A 21,889-nucleotide genomic window follows, 5' to 3' on the forward strand; every position below is an offset into this window, starting at 1 on the left:
ATACAGTGCATTTCAATTGCATGGCAGTGGTGGAAAGAAAGGCTATATCTTTCCTTTTGGTTACTATCAAAATGTTGCAATGTATTGAGTGTCTGGTACTGTACTGTAAAATGTGGTGCAATGTTATGGGCTTTCCAGTATTACAGTGTTAACATAATTTACTGTATTTTAGATTATTACTGTAAACGCACAAGTGATGTAAATATCTAAAGTTTGGTGTCTTTAATAAAAACAAACTTTGTGGTCAATACAGAAGAGAAAATGTTAACTGAAGTACAGTCACAATCATCATTTTGCCTTGTATAAATGTAGGCTTTTCTGTAGTGTAAAGACAGTTATCTATATTTATAGTAGCACAGCATATTCAGTAAATAAAGTTTTCAAAAGTCATTTTTACTCTACATCATTTCAAATACTGACATTTACATAGATTTCACATTTTGCTTCATTGCTATTTATATAATCTTGAGGATATTACTGTTGCAGACTGTTTTGATGACACAGTAACAGCAGGTCGGGCTTGCAGCACATTTTACATTGGGATCACATTGGACTGTCTAGAACTCTTTTCAATTGGTTTGCCTCTTATCTTTCTGGCAGAGAGTTCTTCGTAGCAACCCATGATAATTTCATCAAACACTCTAAATCAACTTGTGGGGTTCCCAAAGGATCGATTTTAGGACCACCACTTTTTAATATGTTACCCCTTGGTAGTGTCATCAGGCGCCACAGCATCTCTTTCCACAGCTATGCTGATGACACACAGCTTTATGTGGCCTTGTCTCTAGATGGTGCATGACCAATTGGTGCTCTTTTTAGATGTACTTTAGATATGAGTGCCCTTGATGTCACAAAACGTTTTACAGCTCAACCAGGATAAAACCACTGTTTTTGTTATAGGTTCCTTCGGTTCAGAGAGTGAAACTGGCAACAAAATTTAATTCTCTAGGACTTACCCCGAGTCAGCAGGCAAGAAACCTTGGTAACATCTTTGACTCAGAGCTAAACTATAGGGCTCATGTGGGGTATGTCCCCAAATCTGCTTTGTATCATCTCATAAATATAGCTGAAGTGGGGCCATTTCTCTCTCTTCTCCTCTCTCTGCTGACTAAGACCACAAGGAGAGAACACATTACACCTATTTTAAAGGCCGTACATTGATTGCCTGTCAGTTTCCGTATTGATTTTAAAATTCTTTTACTTGTCTTTAAAGCACTTCATGGTCTTGCACCAGCGTACTTGTCTGACATGCTTCCAATCTATCAACCAGAACGGCTCCTCACGTCCTCTGGCACGAGTCTTTTAGTTGTTCCAAAGTGCAGGACAAAAACTTTTGGGAAGGCAGCTTTTAGTCTTTATGCTCTAAGCCGTTGGAACAGACTGCCTGAGGATCTGCGAACAGCTGAAAGTGTTGATATCTCTAAATGGTAGTTTACTAATCTCTATTGTCTGTCTTTGGATTAGAATATTTTATGGCCATTATTTTTTTTTTATTGAATCATTTATTTTATAGTATTCATGTTTTAAAATGTTCTATTCCCCTCTTATCAATTTTAAGTCATTGTCTTTCATCTAGTTTTTATTATTTTTTTAAATCAATTTTATTGGTTTATTACATTTTCATCATTTTTATTTCTTGCGCATTAGCTTTAAATTGTTTTACTGTTTACATTTATAACATCTTATCAGCTTGTCAGTCATCCCTAAAGCACTTTTAATAGCACTAACCTCTACTATACAAATAAAGTTTGATGTATTTTTTTCATGGATGAATGCAGGTTGTCTTGAATGTGAAAACAGGAATTGGAAATTACTCACTTTTAAAAAGGTGATGCAAACTGGTGGCTAAAAATGTTGCATAAACATAGCCATAATGATCTAGCAACTGGAGCTTCTTATGTTCTTGAAATGTGAAGGGACTTTAGGTAAATACATAAAATGTAAATGTCTACCACTAGACATTTGGTAAACAACTGCAGACAAGATGTTTTCTGATAAATCTGCAACACACAGTATGTAAAACAACTAATAAGTGTCAGCACAAAGCCACAGAAAATGTGACTGAAATGATTTTTATTGGTTAGGTTTTCAATGGAATAACATGAAGACTACATGAGGGCATTCAGGAGCATGGTCCTGATGACATGCTAAATAATAAATAGGAGTAACTTACTGTATGTTAACTGTGCAACAGTCAGTCTCTTACACACAGAATGTCAGATGGTTTGGCGATGACCCCTATCATCACCCAAAGTTACAACTCCAGTGGCTTCTCTGTACGCACACACACACACGCGTTTGTTTCACTATCCCCGTGGTAGACAGTCATTGACATAATGCTTTCCCTAGCCCTTTACCCTAACCATGACAACTAAATGCCTAACCTTAACCAAATTGTAACCTGTACCCTAAAACCAAGTCTTAACGCTCAAAAAGTAGTCACTACCCATGGGGACCTCATTTTTTTGTCCCCACTGTGACACAAGTCCCCATGGGTTAGTGTGCATTCAGGAGTCCTCACTGGGACATAAGAACATGAAACACACACACACACACACACACACACACACACACACAGGGTAAAGATTCCAGTCTTCTTACAAAAAAATATACCAAATAATATCATGGTTGCCTGTAGCGCACTAAATAACTGACAGTGTCATTGTTGTCTCCCATAAATCAGCTCCCATTTGTCTAGAGCAGTCTGACACACAGCAAGACATGATCACCAAACACAGTTACTTCAAAATATGTTCTTCTGGTTTGTTTTTAGAAGGACAACCTGCAACTTTTACACAGAGTAAACACTACACAGTATTTCCTCAAGTTGTTATCCCTATGCAAAAAATAAAAACAGGATACATTTGATATTAAAGAGAGAAATGTAGCACCAAACTGGCTGTAATGCCGCCTAACTAATCAGGAGAATTAAGTAGAAAAGCTCCCTTTTGAACATTTGAAACATCCTTTGCATCCTTTCATTGACAGGCAAATAAAGCCTTAGATAGTGTTTCAGAAATAAATACTACTAATAGTTCATACAGGTTTATTCTTAAAACCCTCAGAAATGTGCACACTGCCAGATGTTTAAAACCAAAATGGCTTGTGTCTCTGTCCTAACAGCAGCATGAACTTCTCAAAATTTCCCATGCATCTCCAAAATGTAATGACTTCTACTCGTAAACTCGTTCCAACATTCCATGAATCTTCTGCTTGCCTCCATTTCACACGCATCTCTGACTCTTTCAAAGTACCTACTATCCTGTACCTTCCTTTTCCACATACTGTGTTCCAGTCATAGCACAGTGCTGTACCCAACAAAGCTTCAGTCATCATGTGCTAAAGAGAAAAGTCCTTCAAAAAAGCCCTTTGTGTTGAGTTGGTCCCATATAACAGCCCAATTGAGCGCTACACATGCAAAAACTGATCAAAATGTACAAGTCTCCCTTTCATTATATCCTGTATACACGAACAAATGTTATCATTTACATCATTAATGAAGAAACCAGCACAGACCATTAGAATTAAATCCTTAGGCTGAGAAACGTTAACACTTCAACTGGCAGTGTGTCAATCTCCAGTTGTTATTGTCCAAATGTTCACTTCACTTCACTTCACTTGAAAATGACACTGAGAACGAGACTGGATAGTCTTTCTGATGTCCTAGAGGCCCAGCCTCCAGGTACATGATGTTTGATTCAGTTTCCGTTGATCTCCATGGAACCTCCTTTGGGTATGAGCAGGCTCATGCGGCCCGTAGTGCTGGCTGCACTCTTGATCACCTCCATCCATCTGTGAAGACAAGACAGCAGACACAGGTTTAAAACCGTTACTACACGACTTTAAGGCTGACCTGTGAAATGTACTGCAGTGTTGTGGGAATTAGAAACAAGTCATACCTTTCAAAGGTGTACTCGCTTTCTGCCCGGAAAAAGTAAACATGGGACTTAAACTGCAGTTTGAAGACGTACTCCTTGTGAATGCTGTCTGACTCTTCGGGGGTGCTGACTGTGTAGCCGAGCAGGGGGAGGCTAGCCAGCGGGAAGTCGTCCTGCAAGCAGAGATGGAAACGCGTTCTGAACACAGACCCACTCGCTTCAGTTACACGTTATAAATGTCTTGTGCTCTCGCAGAAATAACAAATCTCAGGATGTGTCTGCTGACCTGGTGAGTCTTGTAGAAGAACAAGCAGAAGTTGGTGAAAACAACCCAGAGTTTCTGCCAGCCATTACTGTTCTTGAACTTCCTCAGGAGGTAACCTGAGAGCTGGTTCTACACCGAGGGAAAAAGCAGAAAATATAATGGTTAGAGAGTGATAATTAAGTCTGTGATTTGTGGCTGTGTGTGAGCGCTTGGTTGTGACATATTGCACTGATTACATAGAAGACATTTCTGTATTAATTGGGCTGTTGATGCATGCTCTAACTTTAAAATAGTTCATTTGTTCTAATCATATTTCCTTTCTTGTCTGTGGAAGCTTTGCTGCTACTGTAACGATTGCAGAGAGATATTTTCAGGCAAGAAGTTTAAGAAGCTGACCTTTATCCAGAATGTAAAACGATGACATGGAGATGATACGACAAGTGAACTTTTTACAGTTTGCTATTGGGCATTCATGTTCATATCATCATTTCCATGTATTTAAAGCTCTGGCCTAAAGCTCTTGGTTCTTTTAGTTATAAAATTGGACTCACCCAAGTAATTGCTGAGATCCTGGAATGGAGAGACATTGCTACAAATAGGTCCAACAGGGCAACAAGCAGTCATGTTACTTTGGTGAGTACAATTTGTTTTTTAATTATTTACTGATAGAACCAATAGCCCAAGCTACAAAAATAAAATCCAAGTTTTGCTTTTAAGCAATATTTCTGCAGCACATCAAAGCAAAGCAGGAATCTGCTGTTGAAACAACTTGTTTCAAATTTGTTCATAAGGTGACTTGTGGTTTCTCTCAGTTGTTCCTACTCTTCATGTGACAATCAAATAATTCTATAATTTATTCCTCTTTTTTTACTGTTACTGCTACTAGTTTCTTTTTAAAAAGAACTTTACTTGGCAAGGATCTAAGCGTTGCCTAGTGTTTTTTTTTGGTATTCCTTACTCTATTTTTTATTATTATTATTTTATTTCTTTTATTGGGTAGGTATAGATTGGAATGGATGTTTTGATTTGTGTGCGGGAGCTGCAATCTGTTTTGTATTTGTTATTTTGTATCTCCTGAGATATGGAGGATAAAATATGATGTATCAATAAATAAATCAGGGTGAAATCTCAATAAAACAATCTTTGTTTTTCATTTAATTTCAACATGTGATTAAATACATAATTAGTGGTTTTAACTCATTGTACTTTCTCCCTAAGTCTCAGTAGAAAGCATAACTAATTGGACCTCTTCTAGGAATCTATCATGACCCGTGGCTCTGGTACCTGGTTCATGCGCAGGTAATCAGTGAGAGAGAGGTTCTGGTTTCGGTACCAGCAAACATGTGTGATGGTGTTTGGTCTTTGGCCCTGACCGAGGAGATAGCGAGGAGGAAGCTCTGGTGAGACAGCCGGAGAGCCGAAGACTGAGAGGGTGAAGAGACAAAAAGAAGAAACGGTGTAGAGAAAGTGTTAGCATGTTAGCTTTGAGAGGAAGAAAGGGGAAAGAAAGAACATTTAGGAAGTCCTCCATGTCTGCCGAGTAAGAATGTTAGTGTCAGAGAAATTACGACAGAACCGTTCTTGCATGCACATTATTTATATCCTATCAATTGGATAAGAAACAACAAGAACAAAGAGCCTTCCAGAACACACTTCGGTCAAACAGAAGAGACAGTAGAAACACAAGGATAAACACAGATAACAGTCACCAGGGGGGAAAAAAGAGGGACATTAAGGGAAACTGAAAGGGTTTGAAGAGAAGCTGAAACGCCGAGATGGACCCCAGAGCGACGACAGATGTTTTTTTTCCTCGAACCCACCGACGCAGTGGTGATGAATGTAATTTACAAGTGAGTAAAACGTCTTATGGTCTGTTTTTGCATTACTTCTTCAGCGTGTGTGTGTTTGTGTGTGTGTTTGTGCGTGTCTTAATGTGGGCAGAGGAGGAGTACCTCCACAGCCAGACTGTGATCAGACATAGACACACTGGTGTTGCGGTGCCAGCACACATGCATGGTGGTGTTGGCACGGTGGTGTGTCTGCTTGTCCAGTGAGGTACGGGAGGAGTTCATGTCATCCTCCGACTCCTGCTCCAGAGAAACCTCGTCAGACGAACCTGAGGGAGGAGGCGGGGGAGAAGGGAGGAGGTGGAGGAGGCGGGACAGGACGTTTTTCTGGAGGAAACGGATTAACTGTACATTTGAATGCGTGCTATATCTCATATCTTTCTTATTCAGCTGAGGAAAGTATAAAAAAAGCCACATAAAAGCACACTTTTCGACTCAGGGAGTAGTGTAGTTACTGTGCATCTTCACGTAAGACTGAGGTCAATAGAAGCTCTTACGGTTGGAGTGATCGCCAAGTCCAGCATCAAGGAAGATGCTGGATTTCTCTTGTGACTTCTTGGCCATGTCAATAGCCATGTTCAGATCCTCAATCCACTTCCCCATCTCCACTTTAGAGCTGAAGTCCCAAACATACAGACAGAAGACAACAGTGCACTGAATTACACATGGTGAGAAGTTGTGTGCATTTACAGTATAGAGGGGAGATTAAGTAACAAATTACAACATGATGTAATTGTAGTTTTTCTGAGTGTGTAATTTCACTCACTTAAAATTTGCCTAACATGATATAACCAGCTTCACGACCATAAAGTCAATTACGACCGAGTGAAATATACCTTTATACGTTTAGTCTGTTTTTCAAAATGTGCGAAATACATTTTTCTGGACCTATCATTTAATGTTCCATTATAAGAGATGAACTGCAGCTTAACTTTACTAACTTCACTTACAGCAGGTAAAATAAGTATTGAACACTTGTCACTATTTTTCTCAGTAAATATATTTCTAAAGGTGCTGTTGACATGAAATTTTCACCAGATGTTGGTAACAACCCATGCAAAGAAATCTAACCATAGATGTCCATAAATTATGTATAAATGTGTTAAATGACACAGGGAAAAAGTATTGAACACACTTACTGAAATTCATTTAATACTTTGTACAAAAGCCTTTGTTGGTAATGACTGCTTCAAGACGCCTCCTGTATGGAGAAATGAGTTGCATGCATTGCTGAAGTGTGATTTTGGCCCATTCTTCCACAGTCTTCAAATCTTGAAGGTTCCGTGGGCCTCTTCTATGAACTCTGATCTTTAGTTCTTTCCATAGATTTTCAGTTGGATTCAAGTCAGGTGATTCTAGCAGCTTTATTTTCTTTCTCTGAAACCTCTCTTGAGAGTTTCCTTGGCTGTGCGTTTGGGATCATTGTGCTGAAATGTCCACCATTGTTTCATCTTCATCATCCTGGTAGATGGCAGCAGATTATTTATCAAGAATGTCTCTATACATTTTTCCATTCATCCTTCCTTCAATTATATGAAGTTTGCCAGTACCGTATGTTGAAAAACAGCCCCACACCATGATGTTTCCACCTCCAAACTTCACTGTTGGTATGGTGTTTTGGGGTGATGTGCAGTTCCATTTCTCCTCCAAACACGGTGTGTATTATGGCATCCAAAGAGTTCAATTTTGGTCTCATCTGACCAGACTATATTCTCCCAGTGTGTCACAGGCTTGTCCAAATGTTGTGCAGCAAACTTTAAACGAGCTTCAACATGCTTTTTCTTCAGTAATGGAGTCTTGCGTGGTGAGCGTGCATACAGGCCATGGCGGTTGAGTGCATTACTCGTTTTCTTTGAAACAATTGTACCAGCAAATTCCAGGTCCTTCTGAAGCTGTCCACAAGTGGTCCTTGAACAACTCTTCTGATAATTCTTTTCACTCCTCTGTCAGAAATCTTGCGAGGAGCACCTGGTCGTGGCCGGTTTATGGTGAAATGATGTTCTTTCCACTTCCTGATTATGGCCCCAACAGTGCTCACTCGAACATTGAGAAGTTTTGAAATCCTTCTGTAACCAATGCCATCAGTATGTTTTGCAACAATAAGGTTGCAAAGGTATTGAGAGCGCTCTTTGCTTTTACCCATCATGAAATGTTTCTTCTGACACCTTGGTAATGAGACACCTTTTTATAGGCCATCAGTTGGGACTGAACCAGCTGATATCATTTGCACTTCCAAGGGGCACGATTGCTTTCTAATTACTGATTGTCTTGGCTTTCCATGCCTTTTCGCACCTCCCTTTCTTCATGTGTTCAATACTTTTTCCCTGTGTCATTTAACATTAAAACACATAACTTAATTTATGGACATCTATGGTTAGATTTCTTTGCATGTGTGGATTTCATGAGTTGTTACCAACATCTGGCGAAAATATAATTTCAATAGCACCTTTAGAAATATATTTACTGAGAGAAATGGTGATGTGTTCAATACTTATTTTATCTTCTGTATTTATTGACAATGAACATTAAGGATTATCTACAAACCTTTCCACAGTTTAAATAGTATACAGAGAATCGGTTATTATTTAGAGTAACACTACAGTTTAGCTTGTAGACCAATAAAAAAAAACTTCCACGTTTCTTTCCCCCTCTCACCTGGCAGCCACTACAATGGTCCTCTGGGCAGAGTAGATGGTGAAGCAGTGGGGGACTGACCACTCATTTTCACTTTCCTCAACCTACAAACAAAAAGAGATTCTGTGATTCTTTGAGCAATCTGCCAGGTGTGCTTTTTGGTGATTTGTCAACACAAGCATGGGAGAAGGGTAGGGTTTGGGCATCCAAGCTGGCAGAGCTCAGTGGACTTACCGGTGCATCCAGCACTATGAGCTGCAGCCAGGAGTAAAGCAAAGACATGCAATGTTAGGAGACCCAGGCCCTCCCTTCTCAACACACTGCCACACTGATCAGATCATACTGAATACTGAAAATTCTAACCTTCACATCTCACCATCAGGTATTACTATTCCTCTGCTAGTGTACCCAGATCTGATGAAGGTTAACGAAGAATAAAAGTCAGAGGAGGTGAACTAGAGTTTATATACTCACTATCATGCCATGAAGGGTCAGCTGGCCATGCACTTTGAACTGATTGGTTGCTGTAACACCTTTGCTTGTGTAGAGGAGCATGTCTGAGAACTGAGAAAGACAACGGAAACATTTAGTGTTATTTTTAAGTACAATGATTTGTGTTGAAATGTCGAAGCTTTAAGTAATAGTAGAAGGTTAGAACTAACCAGGAAAAACATTCTTTGCTGCAGTCCTTTCTTGGTAAGCTTGTACAGACATCCCTCTCGTATGAACTCCTAAAAACACAACAAGGTTGTCAGATACTCAGTTACACTTTTACTCAGTTTCCCAGCACCCCCTACCCTCTGCTTGGTGTCATTGCACTCACCCTGCCTGGCGCTGTTAAGTTCTCTATACCAATCAGATCTCTCTGCAGTTCTGTCAGCTTCTGGAAATTCTCCAGCCGGATGAGACTACTCTGGAGCTGAGTGGCTATCTCAGCCACTTCCTTCAGAGCCTCTGCAAGGAAACAAAAATGATGTGAATCCAAAATACTTATAACCATCTCAACAGATCCAAGAGAAGAGGTTTCTGAAACTCACTCAATCCATTTTGACCATTTGAGAAAACATTTTTATCTTCAATTTGTAGATATTTTGTATTAAAAAGTTATAAGTCTTATTTCGTAAGTAAAATCACAAATATCTAGCCAAGTCTCACTCACTGGAAGGGTGATAGTGCTAGCACTGGAGCTAAACATGTATGGGAAGGCAGGCAAAACTCTTATACCTTCAACATATTTTATAAGTAGCCTTTCTTTTACCTTCATACCGAGATCAGACTACATAATATCTGCCTGATAATGGCCTGACCATGACAGGTGTACTATCGTGCGTCACAACTGATTGTTTTATCACGTGTAGTGTGTCATTGTGGAAGACGTCTGACGCAGCATCTGGGTGTGTCTCATCATGTAACAACAAATACGTTAGCGTGCCAACTTTTGGGACTTCTACGTCATCTTCTGTGGTGTTAACCGACAGGAGCACAGAGCACTCATTCCCACACAACTGTAAACATGGCAAATCAATAAAAATTATGTTTTATTTCATTTTAGTTACTCTGCAACCATTTGACCATGTCCATTGGGTCAGAACCATTGTACCAAATGAATCACACCGGTGAGTCAGCGTTTAACTCTGCATACATATATTTGCTGCACATCCACACGCTAACCTTTGTCTACCAACAGGGAAGAAAAAGACGGAGCCCGCCTTCACACCAACAATGAATGGCTCCAGGTTCACTTTCATTCATAAAACTATGAACTATGTACGCCATGAAAGTTGTGAAAGGAGTTCAACATGTATCTTTGCCAAGTCATGGCAAGAATTTATGACTATGATCAACCCATCTGACACAGTGACCATCCCAAAACACTAATATCGTGTAGTCTGATCCCAGCACTATTAAATCACTGTTTTTCTTAACTTTTTCTGTTTGATATACAACATTTTAAAATGTTTATACAATTTACCTTATGATTTAATATAAAGCACTTCTAGCTGAATTTTGTGTATGAAAATTGTTAAGCTCAAATTAAGCGCATTGTTTAGTTATCACTACAGGTGTTAAAATAATACAGGTTTAAGGGTGACGTACAGGGGATTTACCTCAAAGTTGTCTTCATCAACTACCACTATCTTTACCAAGTAAAACGTTTCACCCTCAGTTGATCATGAGAGTGAGATCAAAGTGAGTTTGCAAAGACCCAAAGACCCAAAAAAATTTGGCTTGTTTTTGACCAAAAATGAACTTTAACACCATCTCGCTTTTTTCTTCAATACAGCTTTTATTTGTGAATTATTAATATTATTAATATTAATAATATAAGTGAGAGGACACAAGCTATGGAAAACTCACCCTTGCAGTCGTCGTGATCACGGTGGGTGGGAGAATAATGCTTGCATAGTCTCTCCAGGATGAGTTTGTAGTGCATGAGGCGCTGGATGGGTTTGAGCAGGAATGTGTTGAGGGGCAAGTAGCACACTTTCTGCAGTTCAAACTCTTTGTAGACCGTCTCCAGCTTCTTCAGCCTCTTGGTGGCTTTCTCCAGCTCTGTTAACACCTCATCATGTTTCTGTAGGTAGCTGGTGAATTCCTAAGGATAACAATAAAACATGTACAGCATGAAATACAGGACATTGCGCTTCTACGTCAAACCTGTAAAGGAGAGGTGATGTTGATGATCTAGCGAGCTAGCAAAGCATTTTCACCTTAAGAGCACACATGTTCCTCAGCATCACATCACCAATCCTCTGGTAGTCCCCTTTGATGTGAGCATTAGAGCGTCCCTCCCTGAGGAAACAGACAGATTTGCAGATTTTGTCTTTATTACCATCTCATCAGAGGCTTCCACACATCTTATCACACAGACAAACACTGAAGGAGCACCTACCAGAGAGCCAGCCTCTGGTCTAACTCCTTGAGGAAGCCCCGATGGAACTCGTAGATGGGGTCGATGTTTGAGAAGAGGAGGGTCATCAGGCCTTCTGGCATGGCATTTTCTTTGATCACAGCGCTGCGAAACCACTGGGAGCAGGAGAGGGACAACAGACTATCGATGCATATATTCTCCCAATAAATAGACTGGTATTCATGATCATTGATGAAAATGACAAGTCAGGTTTATGAGTTGGGCATCTCAAGAATTAACAGCCTATTGTACCTCTCTTCATCTTCATGTAGGCTGATATCATTTTCTACACATTTTCTGAAGGAAGGGCTCTAGTGCCCATCAAATACCTATTTCTGAATTGAAGTCCGGCAGTCAAAAAGGCCATTACTGTAAAGAGTATAAAGCCAGAAATACCTTCAACTGATGATTGGTTTGAAATCATTTCTGATATCTTTATGATGGGAAAGCTGGATCATGCATATTACACCTTTACATATATCATTTGTTTATTGTGAAATGTCTTTTGTAGTGAATTGATATCATTAAGGTACACCCCAAGGACCTGCTTCTATTTTCAGTATGTTAATTGTTATACTTGTTGTTTATTACGGTGTAGTCCCTCATTCGTCCAGGAGTCTTCTATCATAGAAAAAGTTTCAGTCATAGTCATCTGGACACTGTTTCTGGGCACTGATTCTGAAAAACAGTGTCCAGATGACTTGTTGTTTATTATTTCCTCTCTTTTTTTCTTTAACTGTCTATGTACTTGCTTGTTTTTGTATTATTACTCATCTTTACTACCACATTACATATACATTGCCCTGGTAAACCCAAATAAAAAAAGTTTTTTGAAAACAACAACAACAACAAAAAAACTCACCACAGTGATGACCTCGAGGTCTTTCAGGTACGTTCGCTCTGTGGTCAGAATCTCTTTGGCAATGAAGTAGGCCTTGTCGGTGGGATATCGCTGAGGGAGAAGAGGGACATAAGTTTCAAAACTGAGTGATGGACAACATTCCCCCAGCATGAGAAAATTCAAATATTTCTAAAAGGGAATGTTACTTTCCCTCCATTATACTAGCAAAAAGTTTGAAAATCCCATCCCGTTATAAATTACAAGGCAGGTGAAGTCTGTCGGTTCTGTGATTTCTACCCTTAAAAAGGGGTTGTGAGGCGGGGGTGGAAGGGTGGCATATAAGCACTGTACCTTCCTCCTGCCCTCCTCCTCCTCCTCTAGCCTGGCATTGCTGCCCACCTCGCTCAGGATGGGGCTTTGCAGGGGTGACAGGGCCTGGCCTGGAAGGCTGAGGGTCGACATCTGGAAGGAGGGTGACAGGCAGAGGGGACCTTTGGAATTGAAGGGTGAGAGCTGAGGGCTGTCCATGACTGAATCTGTGGAAGAGGGAAATCAGAAATCAATAATTGCATAAAATTAGGGTTTTAAATCCTTCAAGTCAAATAAATAAATCCTAAAAAAAAGATTACAGGGTAAGGGGTCTGGAAAGGGAGAAATAAGGGAATCACAAAAGGTAAAATGACTCTACCCAAACAGCACAAACATGATCTTTTGAAGAGGGAGTTTAAGTCAACAATCTTGCTCTACAAGAGTGGAACTTAACACAATAGCATATTTGTAACTGTACTATAATATGTTGCATACAGTCAAATATATAACAGTACGCTTCATCTTCACTAAACTTGTTTTTACACAATTATCTTATTTCCTCTCAGAAAAAAAACCCCTTCCTAAGTGCTGCACATCTGAACAAAAACAAGTGGAATGGTTCATCACACATTGGCCAAAAATGAAAGGGGAGACGGCAGAGTAGACTAAGGCATGTAATGGTTCCCACATTTTTTCCCCTGCCATTGTTTTCAGAGCCCTCTACAAGGAGGACAAATGATTCATTGCCAACTTATACAAGCCCGTTTCCATTTCAGAGAACTGGCTCTTCTGCTTTTGTTCTGCCTGTGAGCTTCGCTACACAACAAATCAGGAGACAAAACAAGCAGATGAAACGCTAGGCTATCCTCTTTACTGAGTCACAGGTCACCACAGCTGTTCTTCCACTTCTATTAGAGAAGGAAAAAAAAAAAAAGAGTGGGGGAAGGCAGAGAGAAAAAAAAAAAAAAAAAAAAAAAAAAAAAAAAAAGTCACTACCCGACCCGGAAATAATTGCTCATGCAAAGACTTATCAGGAATGTGGCTTGTCTGGAGGGCAAATAGTTGTTTATAGTTTATCTGAAGGGGATGACACGAGCGGGGAAGAGAGCGGACGTCGGGCTCCACAGCAAGAGAACGAGGGTTTGCTGTGGAATGACTTGGCACATAGCCTGTCCAAACAGGGAGCATGAGCGCGCGCGCACACACACACACACACACACACACACACACACACACACACAGCTGGAATCAGGTTTAGGAATCTTGTGTACGAGTCTGACCCAACCCCAACAGTATACGAGTTTGTTGCCTCAGATATAAAAAGGAAAATGACTGTGTATTGACTTGTTGCATATAGGCATATCCATTTTCTGATGTCATTACACTGAAGAGCACTCCATACTAATTGGATAATTAACTTCTCTAGAAGGACACATGATCCACTCATTCAGAAAGTAAAAGGACTGGCTTAAGTGAGGAGTACTTAGGAGTCAACAGAGACAATTTGGAGTATTTTGCTACTGTCTGTGAAACTAGCTTTTAAATGATTTTTTTGTGAGGGAGAAAGGGATCACAAATTGGTCCTGCAGAGTTTCATTTAGTTTTCAAATTATTCAGAAATTCATGAGGCTAAAACAGCACACCTATACACAATGTTTTCAGTCTGGTGTCTGAGTATAACCCCCAAAACCTCAAGGGATTCTTTCTTCTCTCACATATCTACAACACTGTGATAAGATTTTGTTCTGAAGATAAGAGGGCGAGGTAAACATTGTCTGTCATGGTCTGGACCGTGCACAATCTTTCATTTCGGCCATTAAAAAACAAATTAAAAAAACAACATGTCTAATACCACAGAGGTTTTTGTTAAAGCAGTTGACAGAATTACATCACCATTGTGTCTCTGATTTCAGTCTGCATCTCAAAAAGAATTTTAAGTCTGACATTCATGGTACCCAAAAGTGATTACTTTATTCTTGAGAGAAAAACATACAAACATTAAGTACAGGTTGTTTAAAATAAGTCAATATACATGTTCAGGATTAAGTAATGATTACTCTATGCCTAAGTGCAGTTAGCTTAGCTGGTTATAATTGTCAGCCCGTCATTAATTCAAACTTTAGTTGAGATGTGGGAAGAATCACATAGCAAAAAAAGAATCAAGGCAAAAATAAGAAAAAAGCCATCAAGACAAACCCTTGATCAGATCAACCAACTCTACACGGTCTACTAGGTAACTGATGGCATCTGAACAAAAATAGTGTTCTACACTCTCCAAGGTGACACAGAAATAACTGTTCACACTTGTGACTGTAGAGAGACTGCAAAAACACAATTTTTCTTTGAGTGTTTTCATAAGGAAAAATAAAAATGGCTATTTGCCATACATCAAAATGACAATGAGAACTGGTGAGTATTTAAAAAAAATTAATTACTAAAGAGGAAAACTCTCTCTATTTAGATTTCCCCCACCCCTTTTCCACATAGATGTTCACCAGAAACATCCCAATGCTATTGAGAAGTAAACAGGAACGTACACCTGAGATACGCCTGAAAGCATATTGCATGTAAGTGCTTCAAGGCACTGCGGTGCAAGACAAAAAGAAGACTGTAACATGTACAGAGAAAGCTAACTTTGCAAAAGCCAAGTGAAGTCTGCCTTCAGGCAGACAAAAGTGAGCTCAAATGAAAGGAAATTTAAAAAATGGACTCTGCAAGTCAAGGCTGTTTTGAGGAGGAAATGACATCAGTGAATTAACAAAATAGTACTGATGAGTTTGATATCAACACAGTATTAACTTCTGTGTTTAAAGACAAGTAAATTAATTTTCAGACAGACATTCTTAACGAGACCAGACACCACAGACATCTCTCTGAGGCCTGGAGGCTGGATAAAAACAACAATTAAAAAAAGCTTTGTGCATGCTAGTGTGTTAGTGACTGACCACAAGACAGAAAATCGTTCCTATGCCAATACTTAAAAAAAAAAACATAAAAAAAATCCAGCTGATAAAGTAATAAGAAATTCATAGCTTATGTGCAAAAGACCCCTGTTTCCTTCCAATGAACAGAAAACCATCTTGTACCCTGAAGATAGCTAATATCAAAACCCCAAAACATGCTAACGTGCCAGAAAAGAGACAAAGCAACATCAGTCTCTAATCGTGTACGGATGGTTCAATAAAAGCCTTACCTACTATATCCAAAGGGTTTCCTGAAAATTACAAACATTGATCTTTCTAAATGTTGAAAAGCGCTACATCTAGATGCTCTGCATTCTAAGTTTCAATAATTAAGAAGTACTACTTTATCAAACAATTATACATGGTTTACTAACTGCTGCAAGTTTGCTACAGAAGAACAAAGCCTTACATATATGTAAGCTGATACATTCAGTTTGTAGAAAGTGGCGTTAACTGTGTACTTAATGGCTCATTTGTACACTGCTTACATTCTTGTTAGTTGGTGTCTATTTTGGTGAAATTTTTTTTTATCCTTCAGACATCATGAACCTACCAAAATTTTAAGTACATGACACCTACTACATGATGTGGACTAGTCTGATGTGAAGACTGCTGCTTCAGCCAGCAGATGTCAGTGAGGCACAGAAGTGCAAATGGAAAAGTGGCTCCATGGCATGTCTTGTTTTTTTAAATACAGGAGGCCGGTGAGGATCACTGAACCTGGATGACTTTCGGTTTCATTTTTACCCTGAGATTAGAGACATTACGTTAGAGAAAGATTAATGATTACCGTCTACTGCACAAGAAGTACCATCTAAGAAATGAGAATTAAAAGCCAGATGATGATTATTACTAGTAATAACAGTAGTAGTTAAGTACTTTGTAAATTAGGATATCACATTTTTTTAAGCTTACTTGTTGGTGAAGTTATAGTTAAAATATGGGTAGAAATCATTGTAGAAAAACTCTACATTACTTACAAATTTCCATTAAATTGGTTTTATGTGTTTCATTAAAATAACTATTAAGCCAGGTGATCAAATTGAAAAGTGGTTGCAGAACATTATTTTTCTGACATTCTGAGTTCAATTATTATGTGTTCAGCAAATGGAGGCAAATCTAACAGACATTCCTATGCTAATGTGTACATTTGTGTTTCTAAAAGACATGAAACATGTAGTAAAAAAATATAAAGCTTCCAAAGTACAAGCAAGCAAATGTTGTGCATTTTCTGAAATGCATGAGGGATTAACCCAAAATGCATAATCAACATTTGCTCTAAATAGGCTGAATGTTGTAGATAAGACAACTAAAAAAAGACAAAGAAAGACAATGTCATTCAAGATTCTCATGAAAATTAAGGCCAAAACTTGATAAGCCAAGTTTCATGAGAAGACGGGAGTGATTTAAAGAAAGCACCATAACCTGACCATGGCAGGGGTAGACCAGGTCAAATCACTCATACAAACTAAAATAATAGTGCCGCTGCAGAAAACCAAAATATGGAAAAGCAGATGTTTTCCTCCACTTCTCAGTAGAGAGTTCAAAATGAAGGCGTGACAGTTAGGATGTGCATAAACGCTGATGGGAGTGCAGGCTGTTGGAAATTAACTCCAAGTACAAACATAAAGATAGCCAGTCACCAGCAGTACATTTATCAGCTTTACAGTTTCACATGGTGCAGCCATCTTTGTTATCTGTCTTACAATTGCTAAAAGCATTCTGAATGTCAAAAGTGTTGTTGAGACTAAGGTTAAATTGTATTATTAAAGAGCGAACTATGCTGTTGCTGCTTATTATCATTATTAATCATTAAGTGGTGTAAGGATATGTGATTTACATTTTCATATGAGGGGATCCAGAGGGGTCTGCGAGTGCCAGGGTCTGCAGGTTATGGCATTGAAGGAGGAAACTCTCTATTCCACTGCTCCCCGTCAGCAGATTACTGTAAAACAGGTTCTGCTCAGGGGGAAGGACGCTGTCAGAGCCCCAGTCGGAGTCTGAGTCCGAGCTGCCGTTCCCAGAGCCCTCAGTGGCTGTGGGTGGGTAGCTGAGCTGCTCAAGCTGCTCTACCAGGTCACTGAACTGCACAGCAGAGCTGCTCTCAGATCGCACAGAGTACGCTGGGAAGTTGACCATTGAGCTGGCCTCTGACTGAATGTCAGAGCCTGGCAGGCGAAGCGAGGAGGAGTCATGGCCTCCATAACCCACTGACATCGACTCACCTGCAGAGCTGAGCCCCAGGTTGTCCAGGGAGCTGCACTCGGAGCGGTTATTAGCCAAGGAGCTGGTCTCAGAATGACCAACAATGCTATCAGGGAAGGGATTGGTATTCCCATTCAGGTCCTCAATGCCCACACTAAAGAGCCTGTTTTTGCTGAGGTCAGATTCCTCGACATAATCAAACTGATCTACTTTATCATCAAGCCCAAAAGTGAAGGCCTCGGCCCCCCCACCATAAAAGGAAATTTCAGTGGGATCATCATCTATGAACTCCTCAGTGACATGCAGAGGTGAGTTGGACATTGAGAACATGGGATTCTGCTTTGTACGCAAAAGCTCCGCCTCAAAAGCCTCCGGTGTAAGAACCCCCTTCCTCTTCCCTCCACCCCCTCCCACCGAACACCCAGTTCCCCTTCTCCCACCATTCTCATTATCCTCATTGCCATTTTTGGAGGGCTGTGATCGGGAAGTGCCGCTGTCTACACACACAAACAAGGGGCTGCAGTGTCCTGCTGCCTGATTGCTAGGGGCACCTTGAAAAGCGTAGTGAGATGGGGAAGCAGCCTTGACAGGTTCTTCCTTCGGAGGGCTGGGGGGTCTGGTAGCTTGCAGAGGGGACTGAAGCTGCTGCTGTTGTTGCTGCTGCTGGGGAGGCGCTGGAGACTGGCTCAGTGAGGACAAAGGCTGTGGCTGAGGTTGGAGTTCTGTTCGCAGGCGAAAGCTAGAGATGTGCGCTTGGTGGAAGGACACAGTAGTGGCGGAAGGGGAGCCTTGGGCCCTGAGACTGTCATTGAATGACAAGCTCTGAAACAATGTAACATAGACAGGACAAGGAAAAGTCCGAGTGAGGGAGGAAAAAGAAAGTGGAAAGTAATAAAGAAGAGGAGAATTGTATTAGTTTATTCATTCTTAAAGTTATAAAGTTCATAAAGTTTTAGTTTCATTTGTTGCACAAATGCATCAACCTTGTAGCGCCACTGACCTGTTTTGGCACATCTGTGGCTAGGGAGCGAGCAGACAGTCGTATTTTACTGTTCCTCCTGAACAAGAAACAATTCAGATTTATTATCATGAATGCAGTGTGGAAACATTTCTCTGTCAAAACTTTGGAAGAATGAGTAAGGCAAACAACTTGTCTTTCCAATAAACTGTGTATATACTGTATATGGAAACACACACACACACCTCTGGTATGGTGTTCTCTTTGCTCCATTCTCCCTGACATACTCCACAAGTTGCTTCTGGGTCCTTCCACTGACAGAAAAAGTTTTAAATTAAAACACTGAATAATGAAACAACTGAAACATTTGCTTTTGTTTCATTATACAAGAAACCCCAAGGTTCCCATAAACAAGCATTAAAGATGACTTATGCCTTTGTTTTTATGTCAGTATTTAATACCTGTATCTGAAGGAAGAGCCTCTAGTGAAGAGGATGGCTTTGGATTTGGGTTGGGGTTGGTCAAACAAACGGAAAAAAGAGTGGTATTCCACACAGATCTTCCAAAAGATTTTACATTGGTCTCGACTGGCCATCATAAACTCAAGAGTGTCCTGATGGGGGCCCTAAACATAAACATAAAGAGAAAGACAATGAAATCACACAGCAAACTGGTCTCATACACAGTGGATGTGGAATCTGAGACATACAGCTAAAATAACAGACATCCAATTTTGGCATTTTCGGAATAAAGACAGTAATCTCGTCATTAATACATACATGAACCTCTGGGTGGAGCTTGATCAGGAACCGTTTTCTCTTAAAGCTCAGTTTGCGAATTTTGGACCAATTGAAGGTATTTATTTTTGTGTTGCCCTGGGAGAAAAAGAAGTGTTAAAAGAAAGAAATAACATTCAGCAACATTGTTAGGGACTGAGGGTCACGTCATCAACAAAAGACAGCTGGTATGAGAGCAGCAGTCACCTGAAAGACTTGAAGGCCCATATGAGAAACAGCCAGATTAATTTTGGTGCCTTCCCGGTCAGCTGCTGGGTGGAAGCGGACGCCATACATCTCCAGTTTACGGGCAATCTCCAGGATTTGGAAATCTGATTCAGCTGGAGTCTGGCCCCTGGAGTAGACAACATGTAAAACACATCAACACTCAGTCTGTTCTTGTAGAACACAAGCAGCATTCACAATCTGACTTCAATTGAAATGTCTGATTTCCTGATTCATGCAAAATTTTTGTCATAGTCCTATCGGATCTCAGTGCTTTGGTTGACATGGCTGACCATATAATACTACTATACAGACTACAAAACTGTGATGAACTTTCAGACACTGTCCTACATTGGTTCAAAACCTGTTTCCAAAACAGAAACTATTTTCTCTTCCACTATGTATCCAAATAGATCAACATGGCGGAGATCCCCAAGGCTCAATCCTTGAGTGTCTTTTATTTAACCCTAACACGGTTCCATTAGACCAAATCATACAAAAAAAAATGAAATGACCTATTATAATTTTGCACCCATTTAACTGATGTCAAAGTAGGGCAAAACTGAGATAAAAAAAGGAAGAAAGGCAAAGAGTCCATGCTCATCTCAACCCTTTGAAAACCAAGTGTGGGAATTCCTAGTATAATCTGACCTAAATTTGAGCAGCAACATCAATAACAAAGGAAAGTGAATGTAGAAAAAATGAATACATCACACCAATTCTTGGGTCTGGTTTCCAATAAGTCATAGAATAGAGTATAAATATTGTTAGTTAACTATAAAATCTTAAGCTCACCATTATGCACCTTGCACTTACAATGTATAAATAAATAGAAGTGAGTTCAGAATGTATCAACAATACTGAAAGATTTAGTTTGATTCTAGTTCTTCCATACATACAATGCCAAAAGTGCAGTAAAACAATTGTGTTCCTCAAACCAATAAGATGAATTATCACAATTACCCAGGCTTTTAGAGCATAAAGTATAGTATGGAGTCTAGTGTCCATTCTGCAATCTTTTTTTTTTTTTTTTTTTTAAATTTATCACATGAAATTTGAACAAAGATCGCATCATGACTCATATGCAGAGTTGTGTGCCCTTAAATTCCTTATAACTTCGAGGATTTGAGAGGCATTACCTAATACCATGTGATTACAACCAAACAGCATGTTAGGAAGACATATCCATCCAATCATCACCACATTCTAATTTTGTTCATCCGTTAAGCAGTGAAATCTCCTTAGGGCCCTTCCCTGTCCAACTGGCCTTATGGCTAATAGACCAGCCAGAGCAGGGGATTAGGCCGGGGAACTCGCTGCTTCCACACTGGCAACCAAGGGAAGAGATTAGCAAAGGTCTTTAGAGCCGCCTAATACACTGGGTTGAAAAGAGCCCCTATTGGCCATAGGATAGCACTGTGCTAACAAGGAGGCTGGTGGTGGGAAAAGTGCAGCAAGTTGTTTTGTGAGACTCTGGACTCTGAAATGGGGTAAACCCTCTCATTATGGTTGTTTAGCAAGAACACACAGTTGTCTCAGTTCAGTTACCTCATCATAGTCAACACTAAACATTTGTGTTTAAAGCCACATAAAAGAAAGGGGGCATAGACAACGTGCCACTGTTTACAAATTCCAAAAATTGTGATTCATGCGATACAAATTTGAGATGGTCAAAAAGGTTGGAAGCAGCAATGTGTAGTTTCATGAGAAGACGGGACACTCAAAATTCGTGGTTCGTTCAATATTTAGCTAAAAATTTTCAGGAAAGAGTGGCATTGATTTCTAGTACACTCCAAACTTTAAGCTTGCATAAATCTGCAAGTGTAAACAATATATTTCACTCAAGGTGGTCAGATGTAAACTCAACCTTCCAGGGAAGTGAGTGAATTATTTTTCACTTCTTACAACAGTGAAAGGCAACTCACTAATGTCATACTGTAGTTCCACAATGGTACTGTTTTGGTGTGCTGTGATGATGCTGCTATCATTTGTTACTTCCACTGCATTCTCAGAGCAGGAAATAATCACACTAACCCACAATATTATGGCCCTGCTTGGGAATGAGGTCAAACTGGAA

The 21,889-nt window shown here is 39.8% G+C and overlaps 1 protein-coding gene across 2 annotated transcripts in view; it reads right to left on the bottom strand.

The window, feature by feature from the left end:
• Nucleotides 1-2,056: 2,056 nt before the first annotated feature.
• The window catches only part of farp2 (FERM, RhoGEF and pleckstrin domain protein 2), a 32,739-nt gene continuing 12,906 nt past the window's right edge, over nucleotides 2,057-21,889 (bottom strand). The window contains exons 8-27 of one of the 2 annotated variants that reach the window (XM_044199256.1): nucleotides 19,795-19,942; nucleotides 19,591-19,686; nucleotides 19,273-19,436; nucleotides 19,057-19,125; nucleotides 18,854-18,911; nucleotides 18,405-18,675; nucleotides 12,776-12,912; nucleotides 12,398-12,487; nucleotides 11,518-11,651; nucleotides 11,336-11,417; nucleotides 10,983-11,220; nucleotides 9,448-9,578; nucleotides 9,287-9,355; nucleotides 9,099-9,188; nucleotides 8,646-8,728; nucleotides 6,488-6,606; nucleotides 6,096-6,259; nucleotides 4,165-4,272; nucleotides 3,900-4,051; nucleotides 2,057-3,792 (exon numbers count right to left, since the gene is read on the bottom strand). In XM_044199256.1, the coding sequence (XP_044055191.1) occupies nucleotides 3,699-3,792; nucleotides 3,900-4,051; nucleotides 4,165-4,272; nucleotides 6,096-6,259; nucleotides 6,488-6,606; nucleotides 8,646-8,728; nucleotides 9,099-9,188; nucleotides 9,287-9,355; nucleotides 9,448-9,578; nucleotides 10,983-11,220; nucleotides 11,336-11,417; nucleotides 11,518-11,651; nucleotides 12,398-12,487; nucleotides 12,776-12,912; nucleotides 18,405-18,675; nucleotides 18,854-18,911; nucleotides 19,057-19,125; nucleotides 19,273-19,436; nucleotides 19,591-19,686; nucleotides 19,795-19,942 (2,497 nt within the window). In that variant the 3' untranslated portion in view covers nucleotides 2,057-3,698. Of the gene's footprint in view, nucleotides 3,793-3,899; nucleotides 4,052-4,164; nucleotides 4,273-6,095; nucleotides 6,260-6,487; nucleotides 6,607-8,645; nucleotides 8,729-9,098; nucleotides 9,189-9,286; nucleotides 9,356-9,447; nucleotides 9,579-10,982; nucleotides 11,221-11,335; nucleotides 11,418-11,517; nucleotides 11,652-12,397; nucleotides 12,488-12,727; nucleotides 12,913-18,404; nucleotides 18,676-18,853; nucleotides 18,912-19,056; nucleotides 19,126-19,272; nucleotides 19,437-19,590; nucleotides 19,687-19,794; nucleotides 19,943-21,889 lie in introns of both variants that reach the window. The other variant, XM_044199254.1, reaches the window with a different exon arrangement.

Source organism: Siniperca chuatsi, linkage group LG6 (genome assembly GCF_020085105.1).
Source record: "Siniperca chuatsi isolate FFG_IHB_CAS linkage group LG6, ASM2008510v1, whole genome shotgun sequence".
NCBI classification, from domain to species: domain Eukaryota; kingdom Metazoa; phylum Chordata; class Actinopteri; order Centrarchiformes; family Sinipercidae; genus Siniperca; species Siniperca chuatsi.